The following is a 12,719-nucleotide window of genomic DNA, read 5'->3' as shown; positions in this document are numbered from 1 at the left end:
ACCTGGTGGTGTGGGTCCTGAGCCTCCTGTTCCTGAACCTGGTGGTCTGGGGCCTGAGGTTCCTGTTCCTGAACCTGGTGGTGTGGGGCCTGAGCCTCCTGTTCCTGAACCTGGTGGTGTGGGGCCTGAGCCTCCTGTTCTTGAACCTGGTGGTGTGGGGCCTGTGGTTCCTGTTCCTGAACCTGGTGGTGTGGGGCCTGAGCCTCCTGTTCCTGAACCTGGTGGTGTGGGGCCTGAGCCTCCTGTTCCTGAACCTGGTGGTGTGGGGCCTGAGCCTCCTGTTCTTGAACCTGGTGGTGTGGGGCCTGTGGTTCCTGTTCCTGAACCTGGTGGTGTGGGGCCTGAGCCTCCTGTTCCTGAACCTGGTGGTGTGGGGCCTGAGCCTCCTGTTCCTGAACCTGGTGGTGTGGGGCCTGAGGTTCCTGTACCTGAACCTGGTGGTGTGGGGCCTGTGGTTCCTGTTCCTGAACCTGGTGGTGTGGGGCCTGTGGTTCCTGTTCCTGAACCTGGTGGTGTGGGGCCTGTGGTTCCTGTTCCTGAACCTGGTGGTGTGGGGCCTGTGGTTCCTGTTCCTGAACCTGGTGGTGTGGGGCCTGTGGTTCCTGTTCCTGAACCTGGTGGTGTGGGGCCTGAGCCTCCTGTTCCTGAACCTGGTGGTGTGGGGCCTGAGGTTCCTGTACCTGAACCTGGTGGTGTGGGGCCTGAGGCTCCTGTTCCTGAACCTGGTGGTGTGGGGCCTGAGGCTCCTGTTCCTGAACCTGGTGGTGTGGGGCCTGTGGTTCCTGTTTCTGAACCTGGTGGTGTGGGGCCTGTGGTTCCTGTTTCTGAACCTGGTGGTGTGGGGCCAGAGGCTCCTGTTCCTCCTTCCTGATAGGAGCTGCAAAAACAGAGCATGGCCTGGGTGTTGGGGGTCTGTCATGGTCGATGCTTCTTTCTGCAACAGCATTCCATGATGATGTGCTGAATGGTGAGGAGGGCCTTACCTGTGATGGACTGGGCTGTATCCACTGCTTTTTAGTGTTTCCGACTCCCCCAACGACACATGGGTCTCCTGTGGTGACACTGACCCTTGATCTGCCTGTCTCCAGTTCCTTGAGATCCCAGGCTTCTAAATCCATGCTGAAATCTTGGGCTGAGACTTTGGGGTGCCGAATCGTAGCCGATTGTGGAACCTCGAGAGCGGGCCCCATTCCCACCAAGGACCGTAGTCAACGTGTAACTCCAGGTCAGGGTCTTCAAAAGAACCCGGAAGGGTAAAACCAGAGATATTAAAGATGGAAATAGAGCTGTTTTTGAAGATCAGCAAAGGAGTTGCTGTTGGGCGCCATAACCTCTTAGCTAGGTGTTGTCTCCCCTACCGCTGCTGCTGGTCATACTCACGTAGCTGTCGTCTCGCTCTTCCACTCACGCTGTTGCCTTCCTGCTCCCGGTAGGTTTGGTGTAATAACTCCCAGCTGGCCGCCGACCACCTCGTTGCAGGATCTCTCGAGACTGCAGCTCGGGTAAGTCACTGTCTGCCATCTTGTGTAGGATGTTTTTGGGTCTCAGGGATGGCTAATGTGTGTGTTGTCAGAGGGCAGTAATGACTTCTCCCCTTTTAAATCTGCTATTCCGCCCTGCAGTTGCTTCATGACCAGATTGGCGTCACAAACTTCGGCCCCCTCAAAAATCTCTTTCTGCAGTCGTTTGCCCGTGGCCGCTCTGTATTCCTGGCTCTGCCTTGCCTGCCTGCCATGTATGGATACCCCCAGCGTAACTGGTGAGTGATTGGCCCACGTCGTGGGGTGTGGGAATGTGAGGGAGTCCTGTTTTCCTTCCATTTCTTCCACAGTTGTTCCTATTCCATCGACCCTTGTTCTCTTTACCCAACCCTTTCAACCACCACCCCTCTTCCTGCGATCCCAGCATATGTGCGCGGGTTGGCCTTCGATGCCACGCTAGTGTAGCGGTTGTTGTGACGCTGTTGCAGCTCGGTGCATCAACATTTAGAATTCAATTTCGCTGCTGTCTGTTAGCAGTTCATGCATTCACCACGCCCACATAATCAGTTTGGTTCCCTCCCACACTGATTAGTAGGTTAATTGGTTGTTGTAAATTGGCGGGCCGGAAAGACCAGTTCCACGGTTATATCTCTCAACAAAATAAATGATTCTAAATAAAGACCCCTGGTGATTCCGGGTATCGGCTGGATGCTAATTGAATGTTATGAGTCTTTGTCTCCAGCACATCCTTGGGCAGGCAGTGTTTCCTAACATCCAGCCTAACTTCTGGATGAAAACTTTCCCACCTTTCCCCAGATCCTTTCTTCTCCCTTATCCTAAACATAACCATAAACCATAGGAGCAGAATTTGGCCACCTGGCCCATTGAGTCTGCTCCGCCATTCCATCATGGCTGACCCTTTTTTTTGCCCTTCTCAACCCCAGTTCCTGGCCTCCCCGTAACTTTTGATGCCATGTCCAATCGAGAACATATCAATCTCTGCCTTAAATACACCCAACAACCTGACCTCCACAGCTGCCTGTGGCAGCAAATTCCACAAATTCACCACTCTCGAAAGAAATTTCTCTGCATCTCTGTTTTGAAAGGGTGCCCCTCTATCCTAAGGCTGTGCCGTCTTGTCCTAGACTCTCCCACCATGGGAAACATCTTCTCCACATCTACTCTGTCTGGGCCTTTCAACATTCCAAAGGTTTCGATGAGAACCCTACTCATCCTTCTGAATTCCAGCGAGTACAGACCCAGAGCCGTCAAACGTTCCAAGTAGGCAGCACTCATAATGTCTCAAAAAAAACATTGTTTTAAAGATTGAAAAAATTTTGGTGACAAAAAAAGAGAAAAAAAACTCCTACTAAAGCGAAGAAAAATGAGGAAAAAAACCATTAGGTGTTCAACCCTGGAACCATGCGTCATTCAAAAAGCTTCTAAAGATAAACATCAAACTGTCAGCGGGAAAAAAAAACACCAAAAATTTACAATTCGATCGTGGAGGAAACCTATCAATTAACTCAAATGATGGTAACGAGCAAATGAACCCTATTTTTTCTCAAAATCAAACATAGGTTCAAAGATTCGACTTCTAATTTTCTCCAAGCTAAGACATCACTTGAGAGAACCATTGTGACAAAATGGGAGCCGGTGTATCCTTCCACTTCAACAAAATGGCCCTCCTAGCTATCAATGTAACAAATGCAATAGCATGTTGGTCAGACAAAGAGATACCGCGGATATTTTGAGGAAATATTCCAAAAAGTACAGTTAATTTGTTAGGTTGCAAGTTAATTTTAAGTGCTTTAGAAATTGTAGAAAAAACTGACTTCCAGAACTGTTCCAGTATAGAACAAGACCAAAACGTGTGTCAGTGTAGCTGTCTCAGTTTTACATCTATTGCAGTAACTATTAACATTAGGAAACATTTTAGACAATCTCTCCTTCGTCAAATAGTAACAATGTACAAGTTTAAATTGAATCAGTGAATGACTAGCACAGATCGAAGAAGAGTTAACCAACTTCAGAATCTGTGTCCAGTCCTCTGTCATAAAAGTCAAATTAAGTCCCTTTTCCCAATCTTGTTTCTCACCAGTGCCTTATAAAGCCTCAGCATCACATCGCTGCTCTTGTATTCTAGACCTCTTGAAATGAATGCTAACATGGCATTTGCCTTCTTCACCACCAACTCAACCTGCACAAAGACTCCCAAGAGCCCTGCATCTCAGATTCCTGGATTTTCTCCCCGTATAGAACCCCGGGGTTTAACCTAGGGTCTAGCCTAAAGATAGCCCTAGTGTTTTAAATACTGTTGCTGTGGGGAGAAAGTTTCTCACCCGTTCTTTCGACACTCAGTGGCCATTTTATGAGGCTCGTTAGTGCAAACGTTAATCAGCCAATCATGTGGCAGAAACTCAGTGCATTAAAGCTTGCAGACATGGTCAAGAGGTTCGATTATTGTTCAGACAAAACATCAGAATTGGGAAGAAATGTAATCTAAGTGATTTTGACTGTGGAATGATTGTTGAGTTGTTTGAATATCTCAGAAACTGCTGATCTTTCTGATTTTTACTGCCCCCCCCACTCTCTGTAAACAAATGAACCCTCAACCATCATCGCCCCCCCCGTAAATAAATTAACCCTCACCTTTGCACCACCGCCCCCCCCTCCCCCCCCCCCCCCCGGCTCTATGCCTCTACCGCTGTTGAACATAGGAGTAGAATTATTCAGTTCAGCCCATCAAATCTGCTCCACCATTCCATCATGGCTGATTTATTTTCCTTTTCAACCCCATTCTCCTGCCTTCTCCCCATAACCTTTCATCCCCCTATTAATTAGGAACCTATCAGACTCTGCTCTAATTATACCAAATAGTTAGCCTCCACAACTGTCCGTAGCAATGAATTCCACAGATTCACCACCCTCTGGCTAAAGAAATTCCTCCTCAGTTCTCATATAAAAAGACATCCTTGTATTCTGAGGCTGTTCCCTCCGGTCCTAGACTCCCCCACTATAGGAAACATCCTCAGCACATCCACTCTATCTGTGTCCTCTGGTCCTTGACTCCCCCACTACAGGAAACATCCTCTCCACATCCACTCTGTCTGTGTCTTCTGGTCCTAGACTCCACACTATAGGAAACACCCTCTCCACATCCACGCTATCTGTGTGCTCTGGTCCGAGACACACCAATTTAGGAAAGATCTTCTCCACATCCACTCTATCTCTGTCCTCCGGTTGTAGACTCCCCCACTACAGGAAGCATCTTCTCCACATCCACTCTATCTGTGTCCTCTGGTCCTAGACTCCCCCACTAGAGGAAACACCCTCTGCACATCCAGTCTATCTCTGTCCTCCGGTCCTTGACTCCCCTACAACTGAAACATCTTCTCCACATCCACTCTGTCTCTGTCCTCTGGTCCCAGACTTCCCCACTATAGGAAACATGCTCTCCACATCCACTCTGTCTGTGTCCTCTGGTCCTAGACTCCCCCACTATCGGAAACATCCTCTCCACTTCCACTCTGTCTTTGTCCTCTAGTCCGAGACTCCCCCACTATAGGAAACATCCTCAGCACATCCACTCTATCTGTGTCCTCTGGTCCTTGACTCCCCCACTGCAGGAAACATCCTCTCCACATCCACTCTGTCTGTGCCTTCTAGTCCTGGACTCCACAACTGCAGGAAACATCCTCTCTGCATCCACTCCGTCTGTGTTGTCTGGTCCTAGACTCCCCCACTATCGGAAACATCCTCTCCACATCCACTCTGTCTGTGTCCTCTGGTCCTAGACTCCCCCACTACACTAAACCTCTTCTCCACATCCACTCTGTCTCTGTCCTCTGGTCCTGGACTCCCACTCTATGGGAAACATCCTCTCCACATCCACTCTGTCTGTGCCTTCTGGTCCTCGACTCCCCCACTCCAGGAAACATCCTCTCTGCATCCACTCTATCTCTGTCCTCTGATCCTTGACTCCCCCACTACACTAAACCTCTTCTCCACATCCACTCTGTCTGTGTCCTCTGGTCCGAGACTCCCCCACTACTGGAAACATCCTCTCCACATCCACTCTATCTGTGTCTTCTGGTCCTAGACTCTCCCACTACAGGAAACACCTTCTCCACATCCAGTCTATCTGTGTCCTCTGGTCCTAGACTCCCCCATTACAGGAAACATCCTCTGCACATCCACTCTGTCTGTGTCCTCTGGTCCTAAACTCCACACAAGAGGAAACACCCTCTCCACATCCGCTCTGTCTGTGTCCTCCGGTCATAGACTCCACCACTACAGGAAACACTCTCTCCACATCCACTCTGTCTGTGTCCTCTGGTCCTAGACTCCCCCACTATCGGAAACATCCTCTCCACATCCACTCTGTCTGTGTCCTCTGGTCCTAGACTCCCCCACTACAGGAAGCATCTTCTCCACATCCACTCTGTCTGTGTCCTCTAGTCCGAGACTTCACCACTCTATCTGCGTCCTCTGGTCCTAGACTCCCCCACTATAGGAAACATCCTCTCCACATCCACTATGTCTGTGTCCTCCTGTCCTAGACTCCACCACTTCAGGAAACACCATCTCCACATCCAGTCTGTCTGTGTCCTCTGGTCCCAGACACCCCACTACAGGAAGCATCTTTTCCACATCCACTCTGTCTGTGTCCTCTGGTCCTAGACTCCCCCACTATCGGAAACATCCTCTCCACATCCACTCTGTCTATGTCCTGTGGTCCTAGACTCCCCCACTACAGGAAGCATCCTCTCCACATCCACTCTTTCTGTGCCTTCTGGTCCTCGACTCCCCCACTATAAGAAACATCCTCTCCACATCCACTCTGTCTGTGCCCTCTGATCCTGGACTCCCCCACTACAGGAAACATCCTCTCTACATCCACTCTATCTGTGCCCTCTGGTCCTGTACTCCCCCACTATCGGAAACATCTTGTCCATATCCACTCTATCTGCGTCCTCTGGTCCTAGACTCCCCCACTACAGGAAACATCCTCTCCACATCCAGTCTGTCTGTGTCCTCTGGTCCAAGACTCCACCACTATCGGAAGCATCCTCTCCACATCCAGTCTGTCTCTGCCCTCTGGTCCTAGACTCCCCCACTGCAGGAAACATACTCTCCACATCAACTCTATCTGTGTGCTCTGGTCCTAGACTCACCCACTATAGGAAACGTCTTCTCCACATCCACTCTATCTGACTCCCCCACGACAGGAAACACCCTCTTCACATCAACTCTATCTCTGTCCTCTGGTCCTTGACTCTCCCACAACTGAAACATCTTCTCTACATCCATTCTGCCTCTGCCCTCTGGTCCTAGACTCCCCCACTATGGGAAACATCCTCTCCACATCCACTCTGTCTGTGTCCTTTGGTCCTAGACTCCCCCACTACAGGAAACATCCTCTCCACATCCACTATATCTGTGTCCTCTGGTCCTAGACTCCCCCACTAAAGGAAACATCCTCTCCACATCCACTTTGTCTTTGTCCTCCAGTCCGAGACATCCCCACTACTGGAAACAGCTTCTCCACATCCACTCTGTCTGTGTGCTCTGGTCCTAGACTCCCCCACTGCAGGAAACACCCTGTCCACATCCACTCTGGCTGAGTCCTCTGGTCCTAGACTCCCCCACTATAGGAAACATCTTCTCCACATCCGTTCTATCTGAGTCCTCTGGTCCTAGACTCCCCCATTACAGGAAACATCCTCTCCACATCCACTCTGTCTGTGTCCTCTGGTCCTACACTCCCCCACTACAGGAAACATCCTCTCCACATGCACTATATCTGTGTCCTCTGGTCCTAGACTCCCCCACTAAAGTAAACATCCTCTCCATATCCAATCTGTCTGTGTCCTCTGGTCCTATACACCCCCACTGCAGGAAACACCGTCTCCACATCCACTCTTTCTGTGTCCTCTGGTCCTTGACTGCACCACTATCGGAAACAGCATCTCCACATCCACTCTGTCTCTGTCTTCTGGTCCTCGACTCCCCCGCTATAAGAAACATCCTCTCCACATCCACTCTATCTGTGCCCTCTGGTCCTGGACTCCCCCACTACAGGAAGCATCTTGTCCACATCCACTATATCTGTGTCCTCCGGTCCTATACTCCACCACTACAGGAAACATCCTCTCCACATCCAGTCTGTCTGTGTCCTCTGGTCCTAGACTCCACCACTATCGGAAGCATCTTCTCCACATCCACTCTGTCTGTGTCCTCTGGTCCTAGACTCCTCCACTATCGGAAACATCCTCTCCACATCCACTATATCTGTGACCTCTGGTCCTAGACTCCACAACTACAGGAAACATCCTCTCCACATCCACGCTATCTGTGTGCTCTAGTCCGAGACACCCCAATTTAGGAAACATCATCTCCACATCCACTCTATCTCTGTCCTCTGGTCGTAGACTCCCCCACTACAGGAATCATCTTCTCCACATCCACTCTATCTGTGTGCTCTGGTCCTAGACTCCCCACTGTAGGAAACAATCTCTCTACATCCATTCTGGCTGTGTCCTCTGGTCCTATACTCCCCCACTATAGGAAACATCTTCTCCACATCCACTCTATCTGATTCCTCTGGGCCTAGACTCCCCCACAACTGAAACATCTTCTCCACATGCACTCTGTCTCTGTCGTCTGGTCCTAGACTCCCCCACTATGGGAAGCATGCTCTGCACATCCACTCTGTCTGTGTCCTCTGGTCCTAGACTCCCCCACTACAGGAAACACCTTCTCCACATCCACTCTGTCTGTGTCCTCTGGTCCTAGACTCCCCCACTACAGGAAACATACTCTCTACATCAACTCTATCTGTGTGCTCTGGTCCTAGACTCCCCACTATAGGAAACACCCTCTCTACATCCACTCTGGCTGTGTCCTCTGGTCCTAGACTCCCCCACTATAGGAAACGTCTTTTCCACATCCACTCTATCTGACTCTCCCACTACAGGAAACTCCCTCTTCACATCAACTCTATCTGTGTCCTCTGGTCCTAGACTCCCCCACTACCGGAAACATCCTCTCCACATTCACTCTGTCTGTGTACTCTGGTCCTAGACTCCCCCACTACAGGAAACACCTTCTCCACATCCACTCAGTCTGTGGCCTCTGGTCCTTGACTCTCCCACAACTGAAACATCTTCTCCACATCCACTCTGTCTGTGTCCTCTGGTCCTAGACTCCCCCACTGCAGGACACATACTCTCCACATCCACTCTATCTGTGTGCTCTGGTCCTAGACTCCCCACTATAGGAAACACCCTGTCCATATCCACTCTGGCTGAGTCCTCTGGTCCTAGACTCCCCCACTATAGGAAACATCTTCTCCACATCCTTTCTATCTGAGGCCTCTGGTCCTAGACTGCCCCACTACAGGAAACATCTTCTCCACATCCACTCTATCTGTGTCCTCTGGTCCTAGACTCCCCCATTACAGGAAACATCCTCTCCACATCCACTCTGTCTGTGTCCTCTGGTCCTAGACTCCCCCACTACAGGAAACATCCTCTCCACATGCATTATATCTGTGTCCTCTGGTCCTAGACTCCCCCACAAAAGTAAACATCCTCTCCATATCCAGTCTGTCTGTGTCCTCTGGTCCTATACTCCCCCACTACAGGAAACACCGTCTCCACATCCACTCTGTCTGTGGCCTCTGGTCCTAGACTCCCCCACTATGGGAAACGCCCTCTCCACATCCACTCTATCTCTGTCCTCTGGTCCTTGACTCCGCCACTGCAGGAAACATCTTCTCCACATCCACTTTGTCTCTGTTCTCTGGTCCTAGACTCCCCCACTATGGGAAACGTCCTCTCCACATCCACTCTGCCTGTGCCTTCTGGTCCTCGACTCCCCCACTATAAAAAAACATCCTCTCCACATCCACTCTATCTGTGGCCTCTGGTCCTGGACTCCCCCACTACAGGAAACATCCACTCTATCTGTGGCCTCTGGTCCTAGACTCTCCCCCACTACAGGAAGCATCTTGTCCACATCCACTCTATCAGTGTCCTCTGGTCCTGGACTCCCCCACTATAGGAAACACCCTCTCCACATCCACATTATCTAGATCTTCCATTGTTTGATTGATTTCAGTCGGATGCATAGAGTAGAAAAGAACAGTACAGAGGGTTGTGCCGACCCTCAAACCCTGCCTCCCATAGAACCCCCTACCTTAAATTTCTCCATATACCTGTCTAGTAGTCTCTTAAACTTCACTAGTGTATCTGCCTCCACCACTGACTCAGGCAGTGCATGCATGGACCAACCACTCTCTGAGTCAAAAACCTTCCTCTAATATCCTCCTTGAACTTCCCACCCCTTACCTTTAAGCCATGTCCTCTGAAGGGCGCTGGCTATCCATTCTGTCAGTTCCTTTTATTATCTTGTACACCTCTATCATGTCTCCTCTCATCCTCCTTTTCTCCAAAGAGTAAAACCCTAACTCCCTTAATCTCTGATCATAGTCCATCCTCTATAAACCAGGCAGCATTCTGGTAAATCTCCTCTGTACCCTTTCCAATGCTTCCACATCCTTCCTATAGTGAGGCGACCAGAACTGGACATAGTACTCCAACTGTGGCCTGACCAGAATTTTATAGAGCTGCATCATTAGATTGCGACTCTTAAACTCTGTCCCTCGACTTATGAAAACTAATACCCCATAAGCTTTCTTAACTACCCTATCCACCTGTGAGGCAACTTTCAGGGATCTGTGGACATGTACCCTGAGATCTCTCTGCTCCTCCACACTACCAAGTATCCTGCCATTTACTTTCTACTCTGCCTTGGAGTTTGTCCTTCCAAAGTGTACCACCTCATACTTCTCCGGGTTGAACTCCATCTGCCACTTCTCAGCCTGCTTCTGCATCCTATCAAGGTCTCTCTGAAATCTTTGACAATCCTCTACACTATCTACAACACCACCAACCTTTGTGTCGTCTGCAAACTTGCCAACCCACCCTTCTACCCCCACATCCAGGTCGTTAATAAAAATCACGAAAAGTAGAGGTCCCAGAACAGATTCTTGTGGGACACCACTAGTCACCATCCTCAATCTGAATGTACTCCCTCCACCACCACCCTCTGCCTTCTGCAGACAAGCCAATTCTGAATCCACCTGGCCAAACTTCCCTGGATCCCATACTTTCTGAATTTCTGAATAAGCCTACCGTGTGGAACCTTGTCAAATGCCTTACTAAAATCCATGTAGATCACATCCACTGCACTACCCTCATCTATATGCCTGGTCACCTCCTCAAAGAACTCTATCAGGCTTGTTAGATACAATCTGCCCTTCACAAATCGATGCTGACTGTCCCTGATCAGACCATGATTCTCTGAATGCCCATAGATCCTATCTCTAAGAATCTTTTCCAACAGCTTTCCCACCACAGACATAAGACTCACTGGTCTATAATTACCCAGACTATCCCTACTACCGTTTTTGAACATGGGGACAACATTCGCCTCCCTCCAATCCTCCGGTACTATTCTCATGGACAACGAGGACATAAAGATCCTAGCCAGAGGCTCAGCAATCTCTCCCCTCGCCTCGTGGAGCAGCCTGGGGAATATTCCGTCAGGCCCCGGGGACTTATCCATCCTAATGTATTTTAACAACTCCAACCTCCTCTCCCTTAATATCAACATGCTCCAGAACATACCCCCTTCACTCTTCAAACTCCAGCAAGTACAGGCCATGAGCCATCAAATACTTCTCATGCTTTAACTCTTTCATTCCTGGGATTATTCTCTTGAGCCTCCTCTGGACCCTCTCCAGTGCCAGTTTAATTTTGGACCCCAGTTTTCTCCCACGTTCCAAAGACGTACAGGTTTGGAAGGTTCACGTTGGGCCACGAGGTGTTGTTAACGTGCTGTGCTGTGTCAGAAGTCTGTGATGCTGGGATGGTGGGAAGGGGGAAGGGGCTGATGACGGTAAGATGACTTGGCTTGGCCTGTTGCAGGAAGGAGGCTGGCCTGAAGGGTGGGTTACCGGCCGTGGGGCTGAAGCTAGCGGACCTAATTCAGCGCCTGCAGCTGTGTTACCAGCTGACCACCGCCGGCAAGTTCGAGGAGGCTGTCGACCGCTTCCGGGCCATTCTGCTCAGTGTGCCCCTGCTGGTGGTGGAGAGCAAGCAGGAGATTGCTGAGGTGAGAGGCGGCGAGGGTGTGGGCGCGAGCTGAGACGTACGGAAAAGGGAGCAAGTGGGGGGAGGTGGGCAACCATTGATAACGATATTGCTGGACTCATCAGCCTAAGTTATAGAGAGAGGTTGGCTCTCTCCATTTGCTCCCTCCCTCTTAAAGGCCGTAAGATACAGGAGCACAATTCGGCCATTTGACACATCGAGTCTGATTCCTTTTACATTCTGTTACCTTCTTCCTGCAACGTTTAGTCCCGGAAATGTGATTGATTGATTGATTGGAGTGGAGGAGAATGGAAAATGACGGCGCAGCACAGATTCAGGGTTGCTTAGTGCCATTTGCAGTACACAACTGTAAAGGAGAAGGAAACAATTCTGCACTGCAACACAAAAAACCCACTCCAATGAACACAATAAATATCATTACGTAAGATGGCTTGTCTATAGCGATTGTATGTTCATAAAGTGACAGTAGGCACAGAAATGATTCTGACAGGAAATGATAAAATAGTGGTGGTTGGGGGTGTGGAGGGGCGGGTCAGTGGGTGGAGGAGTTAGTCAGCCTTACTGATTGAGAAAAGTTACTGTTTTTGAGTCTGGTTGTCCTGGCATGGATGCTACATAGCATCCTCCCTGATAGGAATGGGACAAAGCAGGCTGGGAGGGATCCTTCATGATGTCACTGGCCCTTTCCTGGCACCTTTCTGTATATATGTCCTCAATGGTGGGTAGGCTGGTGCTGGTGATGTGTTGGCAGTTTTGCCTCCCGTTGTAGAGTCTTCCTGTCCACCGCAGTGCAGTGATGCAGCTGGTCAATTCTGGCTTTGAGTCAATTCTCAAAGAGTCAAGTCTTTTCTCCAGGCTTGGGGAACCAAGAATGTGAGGACATGGGTTCAGCATGAGAGGAGAGAGAACTAATAGGAAGGGGAAGGGTGACCCTTCCACCCAGAGGGTGGTCTGTGCACAGAATGTGTGTCAGAGAAAGTGGTTGAGACAGGGACATTAAAAACATTGGAAAGAAAAGTGAATATGTGAAGGGCAAGAAGGGAAGGAAGGGGAGTTC

General features: G+C 49.9%; 1 protein-coding gene across 5 annotated transcripts in view; it reads left to right on the top strand.

Annotated features, from left to right (window-relative positions):
* The window catches only part of copa (COPI coat complex subunit alpha), a 142,707-nt gene that overhangs the window by 110,558 nt on the left and 19,430 nt on the right, over positions 1 to 12,719 (top strand). For all 5 annotated transcript variants that reach the window (XM_072253223.1, XM_072253225.1, XM_072253222.1 and 2 more), the window contains 3 exons: positions 1,434 to 1,502; positions 1,623 to 1,759; positions 11,477 to 11,663. In XM_072253223.1, the coding sequence (XP_072109324.1) occupies positions 1,434 to 1,502; positions 1,623 to 1,759; positions 11,477 to 11,663 (393 nt within the window). The remainder of the gene's footprint in view (positions 1 to 1,433; positions 1,503 to 1,622; positions 1,760 to 11,476; positions 11,664 to 12,719) is intronic.

The sequence above is a fragment of the Mobula birostris genome, chromosome 3 (genome assembly GCF_030028105.1).
Source record: "Mobula birostris isolate sMobBir1 chromosome 3, sMobBir1.hap1, whole genome shotgun sequence".
Lineage (NCBI taxonomy): Eukaryota > Metazoa > Chordata > Chondrichthyes > Myliobatiformes > Myliobatidae > Mobula > Mobula birostris.
This window is presented reverse-complemented; position numbering and strand designations above follow the sequence as displayed.